Raw genomic sequence first — 23388 nt, 5'->3', positions numbered from 1 at the left:
AAAGAATTTGTTTATTAAACGTTATTTTTTGAAAGCCAATTCAATAAAAAGTGAGATGTTGTTTGTTTTTTATATGACAGAAAACATATTAAAAAATTATTTTAAGATTTGAGTTAGAATTCGAAGTGTATAAGTTTCTCTACGTATAGCACACATATGTGCGTGTGCTTTACATTACCCAGTAGAACTTGGGAGCATCGTACGATTGCTCGGTGAGTACTCCCTTGGGAGTATACGAATACACCCCATTGCTCCCTATGCTTCTGTGTATAAGCATGTAATTTTGTATACTCCCTTTAACATTGGATGTCCTAGGAGGGGGAGTAATCCCTTTTACCTCCTAAACGAGCAATCGGGGAGCACACACAGAATTATCATCCCACAAACCTCCTAATGGAGCAATACGGGAGTACCCCCTTGGTTACCTCCCAGAAACCTGCCAAAAAGACAACAAGGGAGTGCACATAGAAAACATCCCACATTCCTCCCTAACGAGTAGTAAGGGAGTACTCCCATAAGAGTCATCCCGGAAGCCTCCTGTACGAGTAATAAAAAAGCGTCTGTATACTCCCGAATTCCTCCTCATGGAGTAATGGAAGACTACTCCCACATTGCTCCATTGCTTACATAAGTTAAAAAGATTTTGCTTTTTACGCAATTCATTTATTTAATTTTTTAATCATATACATATATACATACTTATGCACATAAATACAAGATTTAAGCTGATTATTACAAAAACAGAAAAAAACATAAATAAGTATTATTACATTATTAACTAAAATTAGGAAACGGATATCGAACAGTAATGACAAACTCAAACATTATACATACATACATATATACTTTTATATGATCCACAAGATAAGTGTGGCGAGGATGATTTCCTGGAAAAGTTATTTAGTTTGTATTCACCTGGCAGTGGACCAGACGATTCACGCCTTGAAAAATTTCCGGCTGTACCCAGTAAATTTTCTGGGCGGGGCAAGATTGCAACGCTAGAACTTAGACGCCTTACTTGCTGGCCCCATAATCTGAAATATATTTTGAGTTAAATAATACAATCATTTATAAGTTTAAACAAATGCTGTCATACATACCAGCGGCTCTAAAGATTGGCTCTCCAATTTATTTAATTGTTTCCTGATTTTAATTTTTCAATAAGAAATACATATGTATGTAAGTATGAATGTACGCATCAGTTATCTGTCTTGCTTTCTTCATACATTTTCCAAAAATACAAAACTATGTTGAAGAAGGTGCGTATAGCTCTTCTATCAATCAAAAAGAATACTCCTGGATTGCTCGCTTAGGAGACATCGATTTTTGCTCCTAAGCGAGTAATAACGGAGTACAAAACCAACAAATCTCGCTTATACCTCCGAAATCATGTATCCCGGAGGATACTTTTATTGCTCACTTGGGAGATCTTCCATTATACTCCTAAGTGAGTAATACAGGAGTGCAAAACCGACTAATCTCGCTTATTGCTCTTAAATCATGCCTCAGGGAGCATTCTTTAATTGCTAGTTTAGGAGATGTCCCTATTGACTCCTAAACGAGTAATAAGGGAGTAAAAAGTCCACAAATCTCTCTTATTGATCCGAAATCAGGTCAAGGGGAGTATTCTTTTATTCCTCACTTAGGGAGATCTCCATTCAAGTTCTAGTGGGTTAATAAAAGGAAAGTACACACATGTGCCCGTGCTTTTTACCAAACGGCACACACATGTGATGTGAGCAAATTTTTAATTTTTTATATGCACAGCACACGTGTGTGAGCTTAAAATGTTAGAATGTGCTGCACATGTGTGTGCAAATACGAACCCTGGTTTCTTCCTAATGAACTTCAAAATTAACTTTTAGTTAGATCCATTTCCCGCAGGGTTGTACGCCTATTTATGTACATACATATGTATGTACTTAGGCACATGAAAGTGGGTAGAAGAGCATACCAACAGCGCAATCAAGAGCGCGGCATTCGAGTTTAAGTTCATGGATAACGTCGGTACAATTACATTGGAATTCAATCTACGAACGATTGCCTTTGGTAACGTTGCAAAATACTACTGCAAGAAAATGACCCAAAAGCGTGCGTATTATTAAGTGAGTGTGTGCGTGCGTTCAACAATTGCATGTAGTCGTGTGTGCTGAACGATTTCATTTACGTTTCATTGCAATTCTTTTTTTTTTTTTGCTGAGAGAGTGTGTGCGATTGCAGAGGACATGAAATTGCACCTGATGGCGAAGAGTAGTTCCTTTGACTTTTTGAACGGGATATGCATTGAACTGGAGCAAAAGAATTTACTTCTTTTCAAAATCCCTTGGGAAATGTTTTCGGTACAGTGAAAAAAGACGTCTGTCAAAAGCACAGGTAGCTCTTTGCTCCCTTCGCAAATTACTATTTTCCATTTAAACAACACAGGAACTCGTTTTTAAGCCCGGTTATCGGAATGGGAGATATATATTTTTTAGGAAAGTGAAGGCTGTCACAAAAGCTTCATATGATTTTTCCATAAATTCCCACCTCCAAAAGTTATACAAAGTTAAGGTAGAACATATAAGAAATCTAACTTTTTTCTAAATTTTCGACAAAATGTAAAAATTAACCACTAAATAAATATCATAAAATTTTTCCGCGCAATTTTATAATTTTAAATTTTTGCTGAAGCCGATAATTTGCCAGCTGGCGGCGATGAGCTGCTGATGTGCATGCACTGGCTTCTATGCAAACTATGGTGTGATCAAAGCCTAATTGTCGGTTGGAGTTTATTAGTTGGAGTGAGACTAATGTCGATTTTGTTTCTACCGAAAAATGCAACCTTCTCTTTGCCCTCTACGCACAAACACTAAGAAGAGCGCGATGAGAAGGCAACATTTTTTGTAGAAACGAAAACGCCATTAAATTTTGAAAAAAGTGTTAGATTTTACACTCAACCCTGCAAAAGGGCATGTTTCTGCCTTCTTGTCCGTGTCTTGCTCACACAATTCATAATATTGTCGTATTAAGCAACTACCTGATTTTCAGATCAACCATCACCCCTGCCAAAGCTTCAAAGGGCAGGGAATGTGTCTTTTTTGCCTTACAAGAGTGTGGCATTTTAAGAAACGAACACAAAGTTTTCTCACCGTTTGTCATAATTTTAAGGCATCTCTCTACATTTGACAAAGAGCCTCTGAAGCTAATGATTAGAAAAGGCCTAATAATGTAATCGGCGATCATAAAATATAAATAAGTTTATGTACTAAATAAGTAATTGAATAATTTGGCTTAACCTAACACTCGCTCTACTAGTCTATTATTCTACCAATGACTGTAATTTAATAACACAGTGATATTTTTTAACCGACCATTGTTAAATAAGTGCATGTCTTTAATCGAATTACTATTCCTTATGTATTAATGTACATTCAACTCTCAACTATCGCTGCTAAATGGCTACAAAAAAATAACCAAAACGGGCAGTTAGCGCACACCTTGTCATTAGCACTCAGGCCCATTTATTTAATTGTATAAAAGAAAGTGTAAAAATATCGGAAAATGGATTTGTTGTAAATGAATCAACGCCGGAATAATATAATAACCGTTGTTAGCTTATGTGTTACACTGTATACTTATGTACATACATATCATCTTTTAAAGTACAAAAACGCGTATCAAGATAATATAAAACCGCGTATGTAAAAGTGTAAGAACTATCTTATTTCAAAAGGCTTCTGTTCATTATAAAGTAATCACTCGCTAATTTTATGAATCGATAATTTGGTGCGAATGAAAGGGCTTGATGTCAGGGGCTTCCTGTGAGGAAATCTCTCTTTTGGCGCAAACGTCAGAACGACGATACACAGTTTTGTATAAACATACATATGCCATTTGTTAATATTTATTTTCTTTATTTTGAATTACCAAACACTAACATATGTGTAAGCGCCAATCTATTATTATTATTGTTTTGAATAACATAGTTAAATGCATGTATAAATATGAGCATGAGTCTGCATGTGCGTATGAGTATGAATATGAATATGAATATGAATATAAGTATGAGTATGAGTATGAGCATGAATATGAATATGGGTGTGAGTATGAATATGAGTGTGTGTATGAATATGAGTGTGAGTATGAATATGAGTATGAGTATGAATATGAGAATAAGTATGAATATGAGTATGAGTAAAAGTATGAACATTGCAAGATACGTGTTTGGGTTGAAATTCCTGTGCTGAAAAGTTGCTTAGCACCTCTTTCGAAAACCTGTTGAATATTAGAACACAACTGACCTCAAATCAAGTATATTATATAGCACACAAAGGAGCCTCAGCATCCATATCGAAGACTTCAATTTCTCCAATCACACACAGAACAGGAAGCCTGAACCACTAGTTTCATAGACTTTACGACAAATAATTTCGTTGGCAACCAAACGAGTGAAACATGGCCATGTGCGGTTATTCATATACATACATAGTACTCGGAACTAAATTAGCAATCACAAAGGGAAGACAAACTGCGGAATTTACGGTTTGCCAGCTACAAAATAAAACTTGAAAAGGATTTGAAAAGTTATTAGGCAACTGCCAAATAAGATGTAGAAAATTTGCAATCATGTCTGTACTTAAAATTAAAAGGCGCTTAATGCGACTAAAGACAGAATTGAGTTGAGTAAGTAATCTTATTATTCTAATAAGACTACAAATTTCTATGAAACTCCTATCTTTCGAAATTATTTTTACCCTAGAATTGTTCATATCTATAGAGATTAAGGAGTACTAAAACTGAGCTTAGTTTGCTGCTGCTGCCCTGAATTCCTGAAAGAAAAATATTGATTTGACATACTTGCTGTCTCCTCTTGCCTTAAGAGCTTGGCCGAAGGCTGCAGTTTATATTGATTGCTTACCTGGAAATAAAAGAAAATAAACAATTATAAATTAGTGACATATAAGCAAACGTGTTTAGTTAAAGGTAAATACGTAAAAGCAATATTCAAATCAATGTCATATACTATATACCAACATTTTCAATCAAACTCTCCGGAAATTTTCTTGAACTTAGCTCAGAAATCAGACTTTATTAAAAATATTCATTTATTGCAAAAAAAAACACAAATGTAGAACTGTCAAAAAAAAAAGGTAAACCCTTTTAAAAACTAAACTAACTATTTTTGAAAACGTAATTATTTGAGTTCAACTTGATGACTGTACCCTCAAATTGTTTGAAAACTTTAAAGTTTAAGCTGAACACTTTTGTTTTGCATTCACTAAAATATTTTCTATACAACTTTTTGATTTATCGCAGCATGCGTTAAAATAATTTAAAAACACTCCCACCATTTTCTGCTCTATTTTTTAGCCACCACAGCCAGAACGCAGTTTTGACAAGTGAAATGAACTTTCACAGCATAGAAAAATGCCTAACGCGTGCCAAAAAGCAATATCATAAATCTCTGCATGCTCTAGAGTAAAAAATTGCAATACATGAAAAATCAAATCCACAAGCCCATCGAGTAGGGAGTGAAATACAAATACGTTCATACATAAGTAAATACTGAAAAAATCTAGCCGTTTTGACACAGCACTTTTCAGACACTTTTAGCTTTCCATAAATGTGAATAATGTATGTGCATTAGGGTGGTCCAAAAGAAAAGTTAAGTCAGAATTTTGATGCTGTAGCCACACCGAATTTTTCTATATCGAAAAAATATACCCTTATATTTTTATTTCGAAATCAAAAAAATACTTATAAACAAGTAATTTTTAGCAAAAAAAAACCGACTTCAACTCTCATATAAAAAAAAAATATATATATATATATATATATCTCATGATCCGCTGATCGGATCTTAACCAGATTAGTATGGGACCACCTCTATTAGTATGGGACTACCTTTCCGATGCAAAAAGAATTATCGAAATCGGTTGACGTGGTCCAAAGTTATGCGGTAAAATAAATAAAAAAAAAAAAAAAAAAAATATTCCGACGAACTGATAACCTCCTCCTTTTTTGGAAGTCGGTTAAAAACAAGTTTTACTAGAAATGGTATACAATTTTGGAAAATCAAATCAAATAAATTTTTCGATCGGAAAATAATAATATCCTATTGAATATAGCGGTATATTTTTGCGGTATAGAACAATCCTAGGGGTGAGAGCATTCCGTCTTTACTTTTTCACATGCTTTTTTGGGTCATCCTAATGTCTACTCTCAAAGCGCGGAAATGCACATAGTCACATGCACCTAAAATAAAAAGGGATTGAACAAGTTTGCAGGCAATGTGAAAGTCAGCGGAGTGCTGCAAAGGCACATACATATGTACATACACTTGTATGTGAATGAGTAATGCACGTATGTAGATATTTTTGCATTTTTGCAGTTCGCTGCTCGCTTATAGAAAGTCCCCACGCGCCAATTCGCTTAGCAGTCACCCATATTTCCCGGCATACACAAATAGGTTCATACATACATACACATGTATTGCACACACAAAAATATATTTACACACACATTCACACTCTTGCATTTTGCCATTTCGCTCTTTTGTTTGTTTAGTTAGTTTTTTCGTTATTGTTTTCCTGCCTGCCTTTTTGTTTGCTTCGCTCCTGGGTTGTTGGCCTGTTCGTATGGTTAGCCGCTCGCCGCATATTCGTCAGTAGTTTGGTCGTCAAAATGTTGTTGTACTCTAACTGTCACAAGGACACTGAGAGTGTTAGCCGCCTTTGTAATGGGCCGTTGCCAGCCAATTGTTTTCATTTTGCAATAACATTCTTTTCGACTGACTGTAGTCGCCATTAAGTCGGCTGAACTCGTCAACAATGGTGGATATTTTGCTTTCACATGAGCCAAAAATATGTCAGAATATTTGTTGTTATTTTTAAATCATAACTATGTACATAGATTTGTTTTGTCACAAATTCTGTTATTTTTTTGGGATACATTTCATAGGTTAGATATGTTTTGATGGGTGTCGACGCGGTGTTATTAATGTATGTATGTATGTTTGTGCATTTCCATTTGCAAAAACGTAAATGGATGTGCATTAGGGTGGCCCAAAATGCATGTGAATATGTAAAGCCGGAATTTGTATGCTCTCCTCCCTAGGATTGGCTATACCGAAAAAATATATCCCTATTTTTCTATTTTGAAATCTAGAGGTCGCTCAAAGTTTTCCATGTATTTTATATAAATCGAAAAAAACAGTTTTTGTAGAAAGGAATTCTTGAAAATCTATATTTTTCGGAAAATTCTGTTTCACTTCAGGAGATTCCGAATAATAATACCCAATTATTATTTAACCATTTTTTCTTAGTAACTATATTTTATAGGTCCTCCAGAGCCCTCAGAAAATTCAATGGGGGAAGGGGGTATACATAAAAAATCTTTAGTATTAAAAAAGATTTAAATGAACAAATGAGTGTTATTATTGGAAGTCTCCTGAAGAGAACCAGAGCCTTCCGATCGAAAAATATTGATTTCCAAGAATTCTATACCATTTCTATGAAAATATGTTTTTTTCCCATATAAAATACGTGGAAAACTTTGAGTGCTTTGAGCGACTTCTAAATATTTTTTGATTTTAAAATAAAAAACAATCCAGGAGCGTGAGAGCATTAAAATTCTGCCTTTACTTGTTTTGGACCAACCTAATATACATACATACATTCAAATGTGCGTACGATGTCAAAGTTTATTAGAATTTTTTAAGAGGAAAACAACGACTGCGGATTTACAAGTGTAAGTATTATGTAAAGTATTCGACCGCTAAAACCCTTTCGGAGGAAGGCGAGTATTTGGGCGTCATTCTGGACAACAAGCTAATCTGAGGGTGCAGTGTAGAAGAATGCACCAGAAAGGCAATAGCTGAAAAAAATGAGACTTGAAGCTCCACATTGTTCATTAGATTTACACAGTGGCGTATGTCCGTTTTGGTTCCATGGCATAACGACCTAGGGGCCGTTTCTCTGTAAGTACACAATAAGAAATACGTTAGTTAGGTTTTCGGGCTGCCTCCGTAGACGGAGACCCACTTAGACACGACTGTGCTGTCCGTTGTGATGCCCTAAGAGGGGATAGGGAAAGGACGTAGGGGTAGGAAATGAGGGGGAAGTAAGGGAGAGGGAGACTGACGACACCTATGGCTTTCTGTAAGAGACACGCTCCGAGCTCGCAACGAAGCTCTTCAAGCGACTTATGCCCATCCCCGAAAGCTTATCGGGAGTGTGAAAAGAGCGCGACCCGAGGTGATGATCACACTACGCTCAGCACTGACAACAGTTCAAAGATTTTGCTCATATAGGTAACTACATCGAAGTTGTAATATAGTAAGATAATGGTGGTGTGATGTTAGGTGCGGGCACTCCAGAATTATTGAAGATTTTTCTTAAAATTTAAAATGCTTAGTTGGCAGGACATCGATTGCTTTTAGGAGTCATTTCCAAAAATTAACTCTCTGCAGGACCGATTGGGAAGAGAACCAAGAATTTGTCCAGTAAAATTAACCGAAATCAATGAATGTGCGAAATGGCTGTTCGATTATTCTCTTAACATTTATTAAGTAAGAAACATATTTTCGACAGTAAACATTCTTTAGTTTGATACCCGTATTGTAATATTTCTCAAACAGGTGGCAACCCTATAAAATATTTTCTGCGGTAAAATTTTCTGAACCTATTTAGTTTGATACCCATGTTGCAATATTTAATTTATCTTATCAATTAAATTAAATTAAAATTTTCGAACAGATGGCAACCTTCCACAAAAATGTTTTTGGCTGTAAGCCTTCGTAAACCTCTTACTTTTGGCAGACAAATTGCATTATTTACTTTATATTATCAATTTACTTAAACTGAAAGTTTAAAACAGGTGGCAACTCTCTACTTTTTCTATATTTCAAATAAGGCCTCTAGCAATACATCACTGAAAACTGCATTCAATTCCATGCAATGGTTTTCGAGTGTTGCGCTTACAAACATACAGACAAAAAAAATTCTAAAAATTATTGATTTGGCTGCTCTTGCTCTAATAAACACTCCACATATTAATTTTTCTTTAATAGTATCTTTAATGTACAAACATCGGCCTGTTAGTATATGTATAGATTAAAAAAATTATTTTTTTTAGTGTTTTATTTTATCTGGTTAGGTTAAAGATTTTTCATTTTGGTCATAAATGTTACAACCCAACGATTCCACTTCAGTCGTGGCCAACGCCCAATTCGTTAGCCACATAGTTCCCAAAGCGCCAAATTGGATAATTAGTTTTTTTTTTGCGCATTCTCCTTCAATGCTATATGTATATTAGTACATATGTATGTATATCGTTAAAGGGTTAGAGTTTGACTCATTGGCTATTCGCCCGCAATATGAACGGTAAGAGAGTGGCAAAAGCATTTTGGGCGTAGGCCAATGTAACACTTCATTTGTTGGGAACTATTGATTGGCCAAAAGAATAACAGTCATACATATGTATATGCATACACGTATGTAGTTTTTCGCACAAACAAATATACTTACGTACATGCCTACATATGTACATTAGGGGTATTCACGATCCGGTGGATGGCGCATAGATGGCATAAATAGCATGATTGGCTAATTTTATTGTTGTTTGAACACAAGAGACAACAACAATCGTGCCATCTATGCACCACGCTAGACAGCAGCCACCGGGTCGTGAATACCCCTATTCTAAAACTATGCTTTGCCAAAAATGTCAGCTAATAAAATTATCTAGAACAGCAACCACGAGTTCTACTGCAAAATCTATGCATACCAACGGACATCAGCCACAAAGCGGACAGTGCGGGCAACGCTTAAACGCACTAACTATTTTAACATTAATTATTGTTAATTATTTTTGGGGAAATGTATTAAATTCTTGTTAGAGAATGAATGCACTTTTAATGGTCATGGTGTTTGTTGAGGTCATCGCTATGCATGTGGCATGCGGCATGCCACATACATACATACATACATACACTTGTTTTTCATGAAAATTTTCGGGATTGATGAGTAATGTTTGTTGCCAATTTCCGCTTGTTTCGGCTTTAGCTTGCCTTTATTGCTGTTCACATCGGTATTTTCATATTTCATTTTTGCAAGGGTATTTGCTATTTTATTTTCAACACTGTAATGCACAATTGAATTTTGTGTGCAAATTAAAAGGAAAACAAGTAAACTTGTCTCATTAGCTTTATTGTGATTTATGGACTAGCAATTGTGGGCAGCAAATTGAGGTGAGTTTTTTCAAATATAGTACATATCAGTGATGAAAAATGGAAATTTCAGATTGTACCTAATATCACAAAATAAATGCACCTAAATGAGACAGATTGTACCTAAAAAAAGTTACATCATTCATTTGTATTTTTTTTTATAAATTTTATTTGAAACATAAATACAAAAGATATATGTACTTTAAACGTTATTAGGTTTTTCAACTGAGCCTATATCTATAGACTATAGTCTATTGGGAATCGGAGAAGCATTGTTTTTGTCTAATTTTGACTACTGAAAAATATTGGCGAAAAAGGCAAAAAAAACACACTTTGCGAAGTATACTTCTTTATCCAGCTTTTTATTAAACAACAGGAAGTCTGCTAATTTATCCGATTCCTTTTGATAGGTGCAGCAAATCTAGAGAATATAATCAATGTGCCATAAGTAACTTCGAAAGCATTTTAAATATATTTCCAGAAATACAAAAGCGAGTATGGGTCAAATATTTAACTGTAGTTCTCATCTAAAAATATGAAATTTGAAGACATCCTAGACACTGAACTGTATGGATGAATAAAGGCTAGTTTTCACAATGTAATATTTTGACAACAAAATTTTTTCACTTATTTTGACACAACTTTCTTTCCTTTATCCCTACCTTTATCGTTGATATTATGGGCCGAAAACTTACAAGTAGCCGCCTTAGCAGCGCATGTACACGCCTGAAGGCCTATTCTGATCTAAACCAAACCAAAGACCATTTTTTAGTCCCATTTGACAATGAAGGCCTATTCTGATCTAAATCAAACCAAGGTCAGTTTTTAGTCCCATTTCACTCATTTGACTGCAAATGCCACTGGATTTGACTTTGTGAAAATAAGCATTAAAATTAATAGAAAAAAATTACGAAGCTAAGTAAAGTGTTAATTTTTCGTAGTGCCTGCTCTAAATTCAATGTAAAATGTTTAAGATAATACATAATATGTTTTTTTCTATGTCTTCCTTTTGACCACTTTTCTCTAGAATTGTTTATTCTTCAAAATAAAACCGAAACTTCTCCTGTACCTACAAGTAAATATATTAGCACGGTAAAGGAAAAAAACTAATAATGCATCTGATCAAAAGATGATTGTACCTAAAATCTAGTGACTGTACCTAATGTACCTTTAAGTCATCAAACGTCGGAAAAAGGTACAATTGTACCTACTTTTTCATCCCTGGTACATATGTATAGGTATATACATATGTACGTATGTTTGCATACACTTATGTATATTAATATTATTATTTTTTTTTTTAATTTAGAGATCTTAATATATAGATTGCATGAAGTTGTGTTTTAATATAAGTGAGGCACAGAAATAACATAAAAATTAAATAATTTAAATAAATAAACAATATTTTAAAACGGCGCGCATAAGTTCTAATCGGATTTATTAAACTCGCGACTTCAACCAAATAAAAAATAAAATAAATTAAATAAAAAAATTAAATACTGAAAAGTCGTAAACAAAAAAAAAATGTATTTTTTTTAGAACATAAACCGAAAAAATAACCATTAAATACCACTTTATTTAAAAATTTTGAATGTTTTTTTACGTCAAATTTGATCGCGGCTTTATTGTTTTAATTTTGTGTGATAAAAAATAATCGTTTTTTTTTGGATTTTTTTTTCGCTCAATTTTAACCGTTATTAAGGGGACTACATTTTTATGAACGTTTTAAAAATTCTAGGATTTAAAAAAGTTAAATCTTAATAGAACGGTCATGACAAAACATAAAATAAAGGCTTTTGAACGAAAAAAGTTATTTTAAATGCTTATATTATGATTTTTATTAACCTACCTAATAACCGTTGCGGTTCGCGGTTTAGCATGTAGTAAAATTCACTTATTTCCTAAATTTTTTAATTTAATATTTTAGCTTTTAGATCAGTACCAGGAAAAATACACATGAATACTTAGGACACACAGCCTCGCGATTCTACTGGATGCCTGGCGCTGTTTTAGACTAATTTTAAAAAAGTAAGCGAATATCTTTGAATTAACTTTATAATAGGTTAGTTTTTTTATGCATTTAAAATGCCATTATCTATGATTAATTTTTGTTTTTTCTCATCTGAAAGCACACTTTTCTTCACCACTGAATGCTCATTTTAATAAATATTTTTTTAAAATTTTTTTCTATTTAATTTTTCACAATTTTATTGCGTCCTTCATATTTATGCGCAATTAAAATTAATGTATGCAAATGTGGTCTAACTAATAGGAGCAAACACAAAATCATTACACAAAAAAGGAGAAAAAAAAAAACACAAATACATGTGTACACTAATTTATATTATAGCGAACTAATAAAACAAAACTAAAAACCATTTACATACATGCGATCAAAATTGATGAGCAACAGCTGCTCTATGCATGCGCGTACGTCAAATGTTATTGAGCCCGCTGATTGAACCATTTAATTAGTTTTCATGTTGCATTTCAATTGATTCGTGTACTTATAACATGTAATTTTTTTGCATTTTTTTCGCTGTCTAATGATTTTATTTTTTTTTTTAAATTTAAATTCATGATTATCGGCATGCATATCAATGGTATTACATGTAAAAACCATATAATGCGCATGTAATGGAAAATTTTTGAAATAAGCAATTTTTAATAGGCTGTAAAAGCTTTCTTTACTTAGTTTATTGCTATGCGCAAACATTGTGCAAAATATTAATCACATCCTTTATGTGCCATAAAACACAAATAGCTAGTCAATAATGCGGTTTATTTTCTACATTTGCTGTAGGCTATTGACGCGCCCAAAAACTAATAAGCAGGCTCAGTCTAAAAGATCCCTGTGGGAAATGCAAACTTGAGCGAGCCCGTGAAGTTTATTTTAGACTTAATTTCCACGCTGAGCAGAAACAAATTCCATGGAGGCTAATTCATACATAACATCCAGGAACGTGAATTAACTTCCATCAAAAATCAAATCTATCAAATTAGCAAAATATTTTTATCTTTCAACATAACACAAGCCGGCGAAAAATCCAGGCCTGGGGGGAAACACCCTCTACCCCATCACCCCTCCCTACCCTTTCCAGGCCTGTGTTCAACCCCAGTATTTATTTGTTTATTCAAGTTACCTTGGCAATAAATAGAATTCTCTATTTATAGTCTCCATCCATGGCGCCATGGTCTCCACCGGCATTCCTTGGGTTGCCATAAGTAACTTTCACCAGTAGACCCTCAACAAACAAACAACAGTGGCGAAGATTTGCGTATTGCGCACTCGAACATATTATTTACCACACAAAAGACTGATAAAACGGCAAATAACAAAGTCTAAACAATTTCTTAAAAATTGTCAGTATAGACATTAAAATTTATTTATTTTTTCAACACTTTAAAAATGTCAAAAGAAGATGATATACGCAATGCCACAGCGCGACGCCGAAACCTATTATTTCTCACTCAACGTTTTCTCGCTGACCACGGCTTCTACCAGTCCGCTGAGGCTCTGAAGAATGAAGCGCGGCTGCCGGCAGATGAATACGAACTTTGCGACAACATCGACTTGGACGCCATTTATTTGGAATACGCTAGTTATTATCACTTAAAATTTGGCAAGTATCCGAAGATAGTGCGAAAGTTGAAGCCCAGTGTGAAGCTGGAACTGGATGCTAAGCGTAAATCTAAAACGAAAAGTTCTCCTACGGCCACCACAAATGCAGCACACGGCGAAGTGCCACCAAGTGAACCGCTGCCAGCTCCAGTTCTAGCGCCAGGTGATTTGGAATTGACTATAAAGAGAGTGGAGATATTAAAAGCGACGGCCAATTGTGCAGAAGGTGGCGGCACTACGAATCACACAGCAGTCCTTAGTGGTGTAGTCGCTGAGGAGAATCGAAATGAAGCGCTTACACGCCTGCAGCAAATTGAGCACTCCGCTAGCGCTGACGGATTGCTTAGCCAACAGGATTGGCATAATTTGGCCGATCTCGTGAAGACGACAATAATGCGCGACGATTTGAAACTTAGCTGGGCGGATATGTGCGGCAATGCGAGTGCGGTGGAGATTATCAAGGAGGCGGTGGTTACGCCACTAAAGTATCCACAACTATTTGTGAACGGCTTACGTCCGTGGAAATCTGTGCTGCTGCATGGACCGCCCGGCAGTGGCAAAACGCTGCTGGCCAAAATACTCTATGCCGAAACGCGCCAACAGGTGACTTTCTTCAATGTGACCAGCAGCGTGGTGGTCTCGAAATGGCGCGGTGAATCGGAGAAAATAATGCGCATACTCTTCCACATGGCGCACAAACATGCGCCTTCCATCATTTTCTTTGATGAAATTGAGGGTTTGACTTCATGCCGCGATCGACCCAGCGATCACGAGTCCTCGAAACGTTTCAAGAACGAACTGTTACAGCTGCTGGATGGCATGGAACAGCAAATGGGTGGCGTTTTTGTGTTGGCCAGCAGCAATTTGCCTTGGGAAATCGATGATGCTTTCCTCAGGCGATTCGAAAAGAAACTTTTGGTGCAGCTGCCCAACCCAGTGGAACGCGCAATACTCATCGGTAAGCAGCTGCCGATTATGTTGGCGGTGTCAAAGGAGGAGATGGAGTTGTTGGTGCGTATTTCGGAGCATTTCACGGGCGATGAAATACGCTTGGCATGTAAGGAGATCGCAATGCAAATGGTTAGACGTGTGACGCATGCGAGCAAGCGTGATGCAAAGGCAGAGCCGGATGTGCCGTTGCAGCGCGCATTTGAGCAAATCAAACCATTGAGCGTGAAGCTGATGAAACGCCATCAGCTGTGGCAGCAAGAGCATGGCTCGTAGGTGGGTGGATTTTGTGGGTTTTTAGAATTGGTTGCAAAATTATTGTATTTTATGTAATTGTGGTTTAATAAATGGTTTTTATGCTAAGAAGAGCGGCGCGGTGAGAATTTTATTAATTTTACTGTAAGTAACTTTTTGAAGTTTTATAGCATTTGCGATTTTCAGTTTTTCGCCCATTTTAAGTAACGGTTATAGACAGAAAATTACCAATTAAGCTCCAATCACTCCGATTAAACTGTGTGCCAGTAAATTTTACACAAAAAAAATATCCTTACGAAACTAAGAAAATTGCGTTTTTAGTATTTCTCTTTGACTTCGAGTTTCACCAGCAATTTAAATGGAAAATGATTTTTTATTTTCTGCCAATTTCCGTATAAAATTCAAAAAATTAAAATCATTTTTCACTTAAACTGCTTGCGTGAAATTGGCTGTTAGAAATTTCAGAGATATGATTTATTCAATAAATTATTTTAAAAAATTTTGTGCAATGTGGAATTCAAATATTGGTATCAAGTAAAAGAAAAAAATTCAATGGAATTGAAAAACATTATTTTTTTTTTTGTTACAAAAGCACGAATAAGTATTGGAAATGTCCTTTTAAAATTTTATCCTCGAACATCCTTAAAAATTTGCAATATTTATTTTTGAAAAAATTACATGTTAAATGTTCTTCTAACGACATTAGCTTAAAAATAAATATAATTAAAAGACCATTTTCAATATCCATTCGTCCATGTGAACCAAAAAAAAAAAATTCATTTTATTTTACAGAAATTTCTCATTCATTTAGTACACAAATTGTTGTTCTACATTGCACTGGAATTATTAAATATTTTTTGTTTTATAAAATAACAAACAGCTATGCAAGCGTATTTCAGGCGGCAAGCGTTTGAAATTAAGGAGGCCGTAAGCTATATGGTACACAAAGCACCAGGACTCAGCTGGCCAGGCGGCAACTAAGCCCATGGTAGGTGTACGTTTCCAATAAGTTTTATAAATTTAATTCTTGAAAATTTTAATGAATGAGCAATCAGCATATCAAAAACTTAAAGTATGCTCAAAAACATATTTAGATCATTTGTCGTTTGTTTTTCATTACACAACTTCGAAGAGAACTTATTTCATCTCGTTGAGGGCATTAAATAAAAAGCGCAGTCAAATATTTTGGTTACTTACTTATTCTCGACGCAGAAAAGACAAACCGGCTACACCAGGAAGTTTATGAACTTCAGAATTCTGTGGTTGCCCATAAGGGGATCACACATACATACAAACATACATATGTATGTAGACTATTACCAAACATATGTATGCGTTTCCTTTGGTGGAGGTGTATGCTTACAAGGCTAAAGTCAATAAATGTTGGCAATTTAAACTTTCGCATGCCACACATACTCCGCTTTTCTGCCGCTGAGTAAAGTTGGTATGCCTGTGTTTCATAACTTTTATGCATAAATTCGCAGCGTGTCCCGCATTTCCACACTCTCCCCATCCATATATGTAGTTACACTTGCCCGTATTCACATTTGTATAAGTACATAGTTTCTCATATACATATTTATATATATGTGAATATGTATATACATGTGTACATAAGTGTAACTAAACTTCACAAAATGTATGTAAATTACGAAAATTTTGCGCCGAAATTGTTTTCAATTCAATTCACATGTGCACATCAGTGCTGTGGTGACTAACACTCACCCACTCACCCACTCACACTTTCAAGCGAACATTTAGTTAGGTGGGCAAAGTTTAGAATGTACATACATATGTACACAGCGAGTTGACGCGTATCATCAACGCGATAATAAAATGTGTTGCCAAAGAGCAATCAATGTGCCGCAAACATCGTTAGGTACCCATTTGAGTCACACTTGAATGACTTTGTAAATGTTTCGGATACTTAAGGTAACGTCCTTTTGAAATTTTGAAACGTTATTTGCGAGCAATTCTATTTAAAACACATACGAAAGGCTAACTGCATTGAGAATGCGTTTGAGTTGCTGTAGACATTCTAAGGGAAATTTATATTCATTATATGATTACATTTTCGTACGAAATAGTATTGCAAATGATGAAGCAGCGATTGCAAGTTGGTTTGGGTTTTTCTATAAGTATGCGTTTGATGTGGTAATTCTCTGATTTTGGTAGAGTGAAAGCTCGTCTTTGTAAAGCGCGAAAACTTATTAGTTTACAGGAAAAATCGCATCGATGACGAGGTTGAGAATCTGATCGATAAGTTTATCGATATAAATGTAGATAACGATATCTAAGACACTGCCGAAAGTGTCAATATTTGTATCACAAATACATGGGCAACGATATATGTATATCGATAAACACATCTACTTTGAAAATATATCGATGACAGGTTTGAGGAATAATCGATAAAACTACAGTTGTAAATTTTAATAAATATATCTACAAAAATGTCGACAATGTAGATATTGGTATAACATATCTATCGTTAACGATGTATATCTACATATATCGATAAATACATCGACAATAATATTGACAGCTGCCTGTAATAGGTTAATATATTAATATTTAGAGATAATCGTCTACAATTTTATTGGTATTAATATCGATAAACTTATATGTATATCGATGACAGCAAGTCTACGTGAACAACCGCATGGATAATAAACAGAAAACTGCGTTGAGGGATAATCGATAAGTCTAGGGATGTAAATTAGAATAAGGATATTGAAAAACGCAGTTCGTATCGCAAATATATCGACAACGATACATAAAACGATATATACAACGCCAATAATATTGACATACACACATTATAGGTCAATATACCAATTATTAAATCGGAATTATTGTATACAAGCTTATTGTCACAGATATCGATAGGCATGTATATCGAAAAATTCACCAAAAACGACTGCAATGATGCATTAAAAAGGGGCGTGATATATAAATACATATGTTGGTAAATATATCGATATCAATAAGTTCATTTTCGATACTACCGATAAATATGCCGATAAATGAATTAAAAATTAGTCTGACGTTATATTGATACTGAGATTGATATGTAAATAAATGTTTCGACGAAAGTCGAAAATACTGAGTACTTTGTCTAAGATATATATCGACAAATATGTCGATAAATCAATTATTGACAATAGTATTGATAGATATATATATATATATGTCGACCACAGTCGAAAATAATAAACACGTTGTCGAATAAATCAATAAATAAAATCGATAAATACGACGAGAAATTATGGACAATGTATTGACAATAGTGAATGCACGTTAGGGTGGTCGGAATTGTAATGCTCTCACCCCCTAGGATTGTTCTATATCGGAAAAAAGTATACCCCTATTTTTTATTTTGAATTCAAAATATATTTAGAGGTCGCTCAAAGTTTTCCATGTAATTTTATATGGGAAAAATAAAGTATTTCGTAGAAATGGTATAGAATTCTTGAAAATCAATATTTTTCGGAAAACTCTGGTTCTCTTCAGTAGACTTTCAATAATAATATCTAATTGTTTACTTAACCATGTTGTAATGGTAACGATTATTTATTGGTCGCCCCTTTGCATTTTTCGGGGTTTTTGTGGGTTTTTGGCGAACCTATAAATCATAATTGCGCTGAAAAAATGGTTTAATAAACAATTGGGTATTATTATTGGGAATCTCCGGCAGATAAACAGAGTTTTCTGGTAGAAAGATATTGATTTTTAACTATTTTATACCATTTCTACGAAAAGTGTTTTTTTGCCCCTACAAAATACATGGAAAACTTTGGGCGCTTTGAGCGACCTCTAAATATTTTTTTACTTCAAAACAAAAAAAAAAATAGGGTGTATTTTTTCGGTATAGAACAATCCTATTTTTTCACATGTACCACCCTAACGCACATTAATGCAATTATCAAGAATTGCATCGATATATATATGTATGTACATATTAACATATCGAGCATTAATAATTTTTGAATGTATCGATTAGAAATGGGTTTGAAGTTTTTTTTAGTAGTTATTAAGAAAAGCGATAATTTTTAAAACTCATTTAGCTGTTGACATATGTATATATGTATGTATGTAGGTTCTTATAAAAATATAGGAGCTGTTATGTTGTTCACACTCTTCAAAATAAGCTAAACAGAAAATAATAATTACCAAATATATTATTTTATATGTATGAACGTATATCGATGGGACATTTCAGCCAATTCGAACACCATTGGATTTTGCACTTCCGATTTTTGGGTAATTTTTTATGTTATTGTACCAATTAGAAGAGGCCTCCCGAATTCTTTTGAATATTTTTTGTTTTCTAGACATCGATTTTTGAAAAAATTGCTCCCTTTTGAATGCCTATAGCTTTGCGAAAAAGGGCCAAATGAAACTATTTTTCATTTAAAACTTTTCATTTTCGAAACATTTTTGAAATATAAAATCAAAAAAAAGTTTCAAAACGTATTTCTATAAAATTTCGAACGATAAATTCAAGGTGAAATCTCTCAATTGGTACATAGAAAATTATGAAAAAAAGTCGGAGATCAAAAAGCCAAATAGAGTCCGAAATGGGTTAGAATGCCCCTAGTATATAAAAAATTATTAAACACATTAATAAATTAGTACTACCTGCCAGTTGTGCGTCGTCGCGCGCCCGCTATCGTCATGCGTGATATGTAACGGCGTATACGCCCACTCGAGCGCCGTTGACCCGACGCCGAACGTACACTATACTCGGTGGCCGTTGAGCTGCGCCGATCGATTGGTATAACGTCGGAGCACATGGACGACGAAATAATCGATGCGGTCGAACGTCGCTTACCGCCCATGAAAGTGCCACCGCCGCTCGATGAAGTCGTCGTAGCCGAAGAATCGGAGCGCGAGAAAAGTGATGAGCGTTTACTGCGCGTACCCGGCGGACCCACAGCATCCTGTATATTACTATAGAACTCCTCTGTTTCACGATCATACGAATCCGGATCGCGATCATCATCGGCCGCCTCTTCGGCGTCTTCATAGTGCGCATCAGTGCCGGCGCCTTCGTCGTCAGTGCCCAGCGTATCGGTGGCAACTGTAGCGGCGCGTCGCGGTGGAAAACGTCGTCCGCCAGCAATGCTGCGTGTGACGATGGCGATGGAACTATGCACTTGGCCATTCGTGCCACTAACACCACCGCCACCAATATCACCGTCATCCGCACCTTCCGCCGTTGCATCCACATGCGACTTGGCGCTATTGTACAACTCACTGCTGGCAGTTTCGTAATCGGTGGAGTTTCTCGTGCGCCCACTATGACCGCTGCTGAGCGAACGATAGTGTGACGCAGAGCTATGACTATCCGGTGAGGTGGGACGTGATGCGGCGCTTAGAGTTTGTTGATGTTGCAACAAATGTTGTTGGCGTTGTTGTTGCTGTTGTTGTTGGTGGTGATGATGGTGCTGCTGGTGTAGCTGATGATGCGGTTTGTGGTGCGACGAACTGCGTCGCGTAGTATGCGGTGTTTCATGTTCGTTATCATCGCTTTCGCCGCCACCGACACTACCACTAAACGTAACTTCGTGATATTTTATTGACTTGGAGGATTTGCGACGCGCCTGCTGAACGGAAGAGCGCCGCGGTGTCTCCTCCAAGTCATCAGCGACTGCTACCGTTTTTGCAGCATCGTAGGTTTGGTTGCTGATGATTGTGCTGTGTTCATGCTGTTCATTCGCCACTGCAGTACCGTTCGTGAGCGTTGTTAACGTCGATGATTTTGCACTGTATTCGTTTGGTGGAGGTGTTGTTGTTGGCACACTTGTTGTTGCTGCTGATGGGTGGGATTGTGTTGGGCTGGTTGCCGTTGATTGCAAAGGGACTGGCGATTGCGGCGTTGCAGCTGGTGGGAGTATTATTGGACGTGGTCGGCGTCTCCGCCAGGGAAACGCACGTATAAATGCAAAGAAGATGAATAGTGTGGCAATCATAGCCGTTGGAGCATTTTTCGTTATCACTAGTCACTACTTGGAGAATATTATTTTTGTTTTGTTTTCCTGTTATTGTGTTTTCTTTATTGTTTTAGGCTATCGTTTTAGGGTATTGTTTAGGGATATCAAAGTTGTATTGCAATGTTCCTCACTTGTGTTGATTCACTTCACTGCTTAATGGTAAAAAGGTTACATAAGGCCCTCACTCGCCGACTTATTGCTAGTTTGTAAAGTATATTATATTATGAATGTATGTTGCACACTGTAGGGCAAGCCACGCGAATTTAACTCTACTGGAATTGCTTAAAATTGATCGAAGCATAAAAACCCAACGTTGTTGTTCTGACTTAGTTTTGTTTTTCTTGTTCCATAAGCCAGAAAAGCATGATTCAAGGTTTTCGAACAAATGCCACATATAACACTGGCATAAAATTTTTACGGCAGAGCTTTTGACAGCTGATTCGTAGAGGTAGTTTTTAGTAGATTAAGTACCTGGCTTTTAAATTATTCAATTGGCTCTAGCTTTCGAGATACCTGGGATGAAAAGTGCCAAAAACCACGTTTTGTAATTTTTGGAACTTTTATAGCAAAATAACTAAGCAATGGAATTCTAGAAATCGTCACGCTAAATTTCTGTCGCTAAACAATCTCTTTATGATTAAGGCTTGTGTCTAAAAATATACAACGCCTTCAGGGAAACCCCTTCGGCTTTCGCTTTGCATATTTTCAGGCCCATAGGTTATTCAGTTTTAGATATTTAGCGATAGATATTTAGTGAAGCGGTTTCTAGCAACGCACTGCAGATATAATAAAAGTTGGATTTTTTTTCGGATGATTATGTTGGATATTGAGCTCCTAAAAGAGAACTACATATTGCAAATATTAATTGAAAAAGTAGATGTTAAACATAGAGGCGGAAGCAGGTCAGAAAGCTTTTCAAAAGGGATAAGTAAACGGCTGCTCTCACTGACTATAACAAAATTATTAGACGCTCAAAAAGTGATTCATCGAGGCAGCAAGGGAGTCAAAAAAGGTGCTGCTTGAGGACTTCTGTTTGCATGAAATTTTATGAAACGAGTCTAGCCAAGATGGAGTCTTCACGAACAACGAGGCTTTGAATAACCATGTACTTCATGCGCATTTCAAAGGCTCTTCGGTGGAGCATGATAAGATGAGCCCTATCTTCTCGGAACTCAGGTTCCCTCGAGTGAAGTGTCATAGAAAATCTGGCTGCACCCTTGACAGGGGCGAAGTAGGGTGGGCGGTATCGTCTTTCGAGCCCTTCAAAGCAGCAGGAGTAATTGCATTTTTCTTTAGCATCATTGATCCTCTGCTACGATTGTTTAAAGCTAGTTATTGCTGGGCATACATACATATCGTACACCTAGAGGAAGGTATTTGTGTTATTCATTGATAATACATAGGTCCCAAACTAAATCACACATACCTATTCGCCCAATTTTAGTCCTTCTCAAAAGACTAGAGAGGGGAAAACTGAGCGCGTCCATGCGGTGCAGTATCGGGAAGTCAGGTCGCCAATAACCCAATAAATTTCTGAAGAGGGGCGAGGAATAGATAAGATATTGTAAGGTGGGAGAGGGCACAAAGAGTCAATCCATGTCAAATCGGCTAATGCATTGCAGTGATTGGAATCGCCCCATATTTGACTTGGCTGAATTTTGGCCAGAACTTTTCTTTTATCATAAAACGAAGTCCCGCCAAAGGAAGAAAATTAATTTTTTTTCGACAGATATACAAAATTCTAAATTTGATAATTTCCGCAATTTAAAATTTTTTTTTAATAACTCAAAAATAACTGTAGTTAAAAAAATGACTCTGATCCCGTTTTAAAGGTGATACTTGAGGTTATAGAGAAAAGGTATACAAAAGAAATGTAAAATAAAAAAATTACAAAAATTTGAAATTAAAAAAATAGTTAAAGCAAAAACTTTTTAAAAGTTTTGGCGCAATTTTTTTGTATACAATACCTCAGACTGAACTTAAAAAACCCAAAAATTTTCAAGAGGGTTCTTTAAAGATATGACTTTTTGAAATTTGGAAAAAAAAATTGTTTGCAAAATCTAAATAAAGTTATGATAGAAACATTTTATTTCATTTACATTTACACTTAATTTTGATTTTGGAAACAATTTCTTTTTCATAATTTAAAAATTCATATCTTAAAAACACGCCTTCCTGAAAATTTCAGGATTTTTAGTTTGGTAAAAAAATGAGCCTTTTGCTTTTACGATTTTTTAAATTTCAAAAAGGTGTATTTTGTTATTTTTCAAATTTTTAAAATACTAGTGTTTGCGATGTTCAAAAAATAAGTTTGCAAAATCCACGAAATTTTGAAATTTTGAACTTTCGGAAGCACTTTC

The 23388-nt window shown here is 35.5% G+C and overlaps 2 protein-coding genes across 5 annotated transcripts in view; one reads left to right on the top strand and one right to left on the bottom strand.

Moving 5' to 3' along the window:
• The window catches only part of LOC118733120 (cAMP-specific 3',5'-cyclic phosphodiesterase-like), a 192203-nt gene that overhangs the window by 75451 nt on the left and 93364 nt on the right, over positions 1 to 23388 (bottom strand). For 3 of the 4 annotated variants that reach the window (XM_036462351.1, XM_036462352.1, XM_036462353.1), the window contains exon 2: positions 19674 to 21227. The exons of the other annotated variant lie outside the window; for it this stretch is intronic. In XM_036462351.1, coding sequence (XP_036318244.1) covers positions 19674 to 21007 — 1334 coding nt within the window. In that variant the 5' untranslated portion in view covers positions 21008 to 21227. The remainder of the gene's footprint in view (positions 1 to 19673; positions 21228 to 23388) is intronic. 4 annotated transcript variants of the gene reach the window in all.
• Positions 13617 to 15053, top strand: LOC118733123 (katanin p60 ATPase-containing subunit A-like 2). Its single transcript, XM_036462357.1, has one exon. The coding sequence runs from the start codon at positions 13617 to 13619 to the stop codon at positions 15051 to 15053; it is 1437 nt and encodes a 478-aa protein (XP_036318250.1).

Source organism: Rhagoletis pomonella, unplaced genomic scaffold (genome assembly GCF_013731165.1).
Source record: "Rhagoletis pomonella isolate Grant_MI unplaced genomic scaffold, Rhpom_1.0 Rhpom_scaffold_00002, whole genome shotgun sequence".
In the NCBI taxonomy this organism is placed as follows: Eukaryota; Metazoa; Arthropoda; class Insecta; order Diptera; family Tephritidae; genus Rhagoletis; species Rhagoletis pomonella.
Note: the sequence above shows the minus strand (reverse complement) of the source record. Positions and strands in the feature narration are given on the sequence as shown.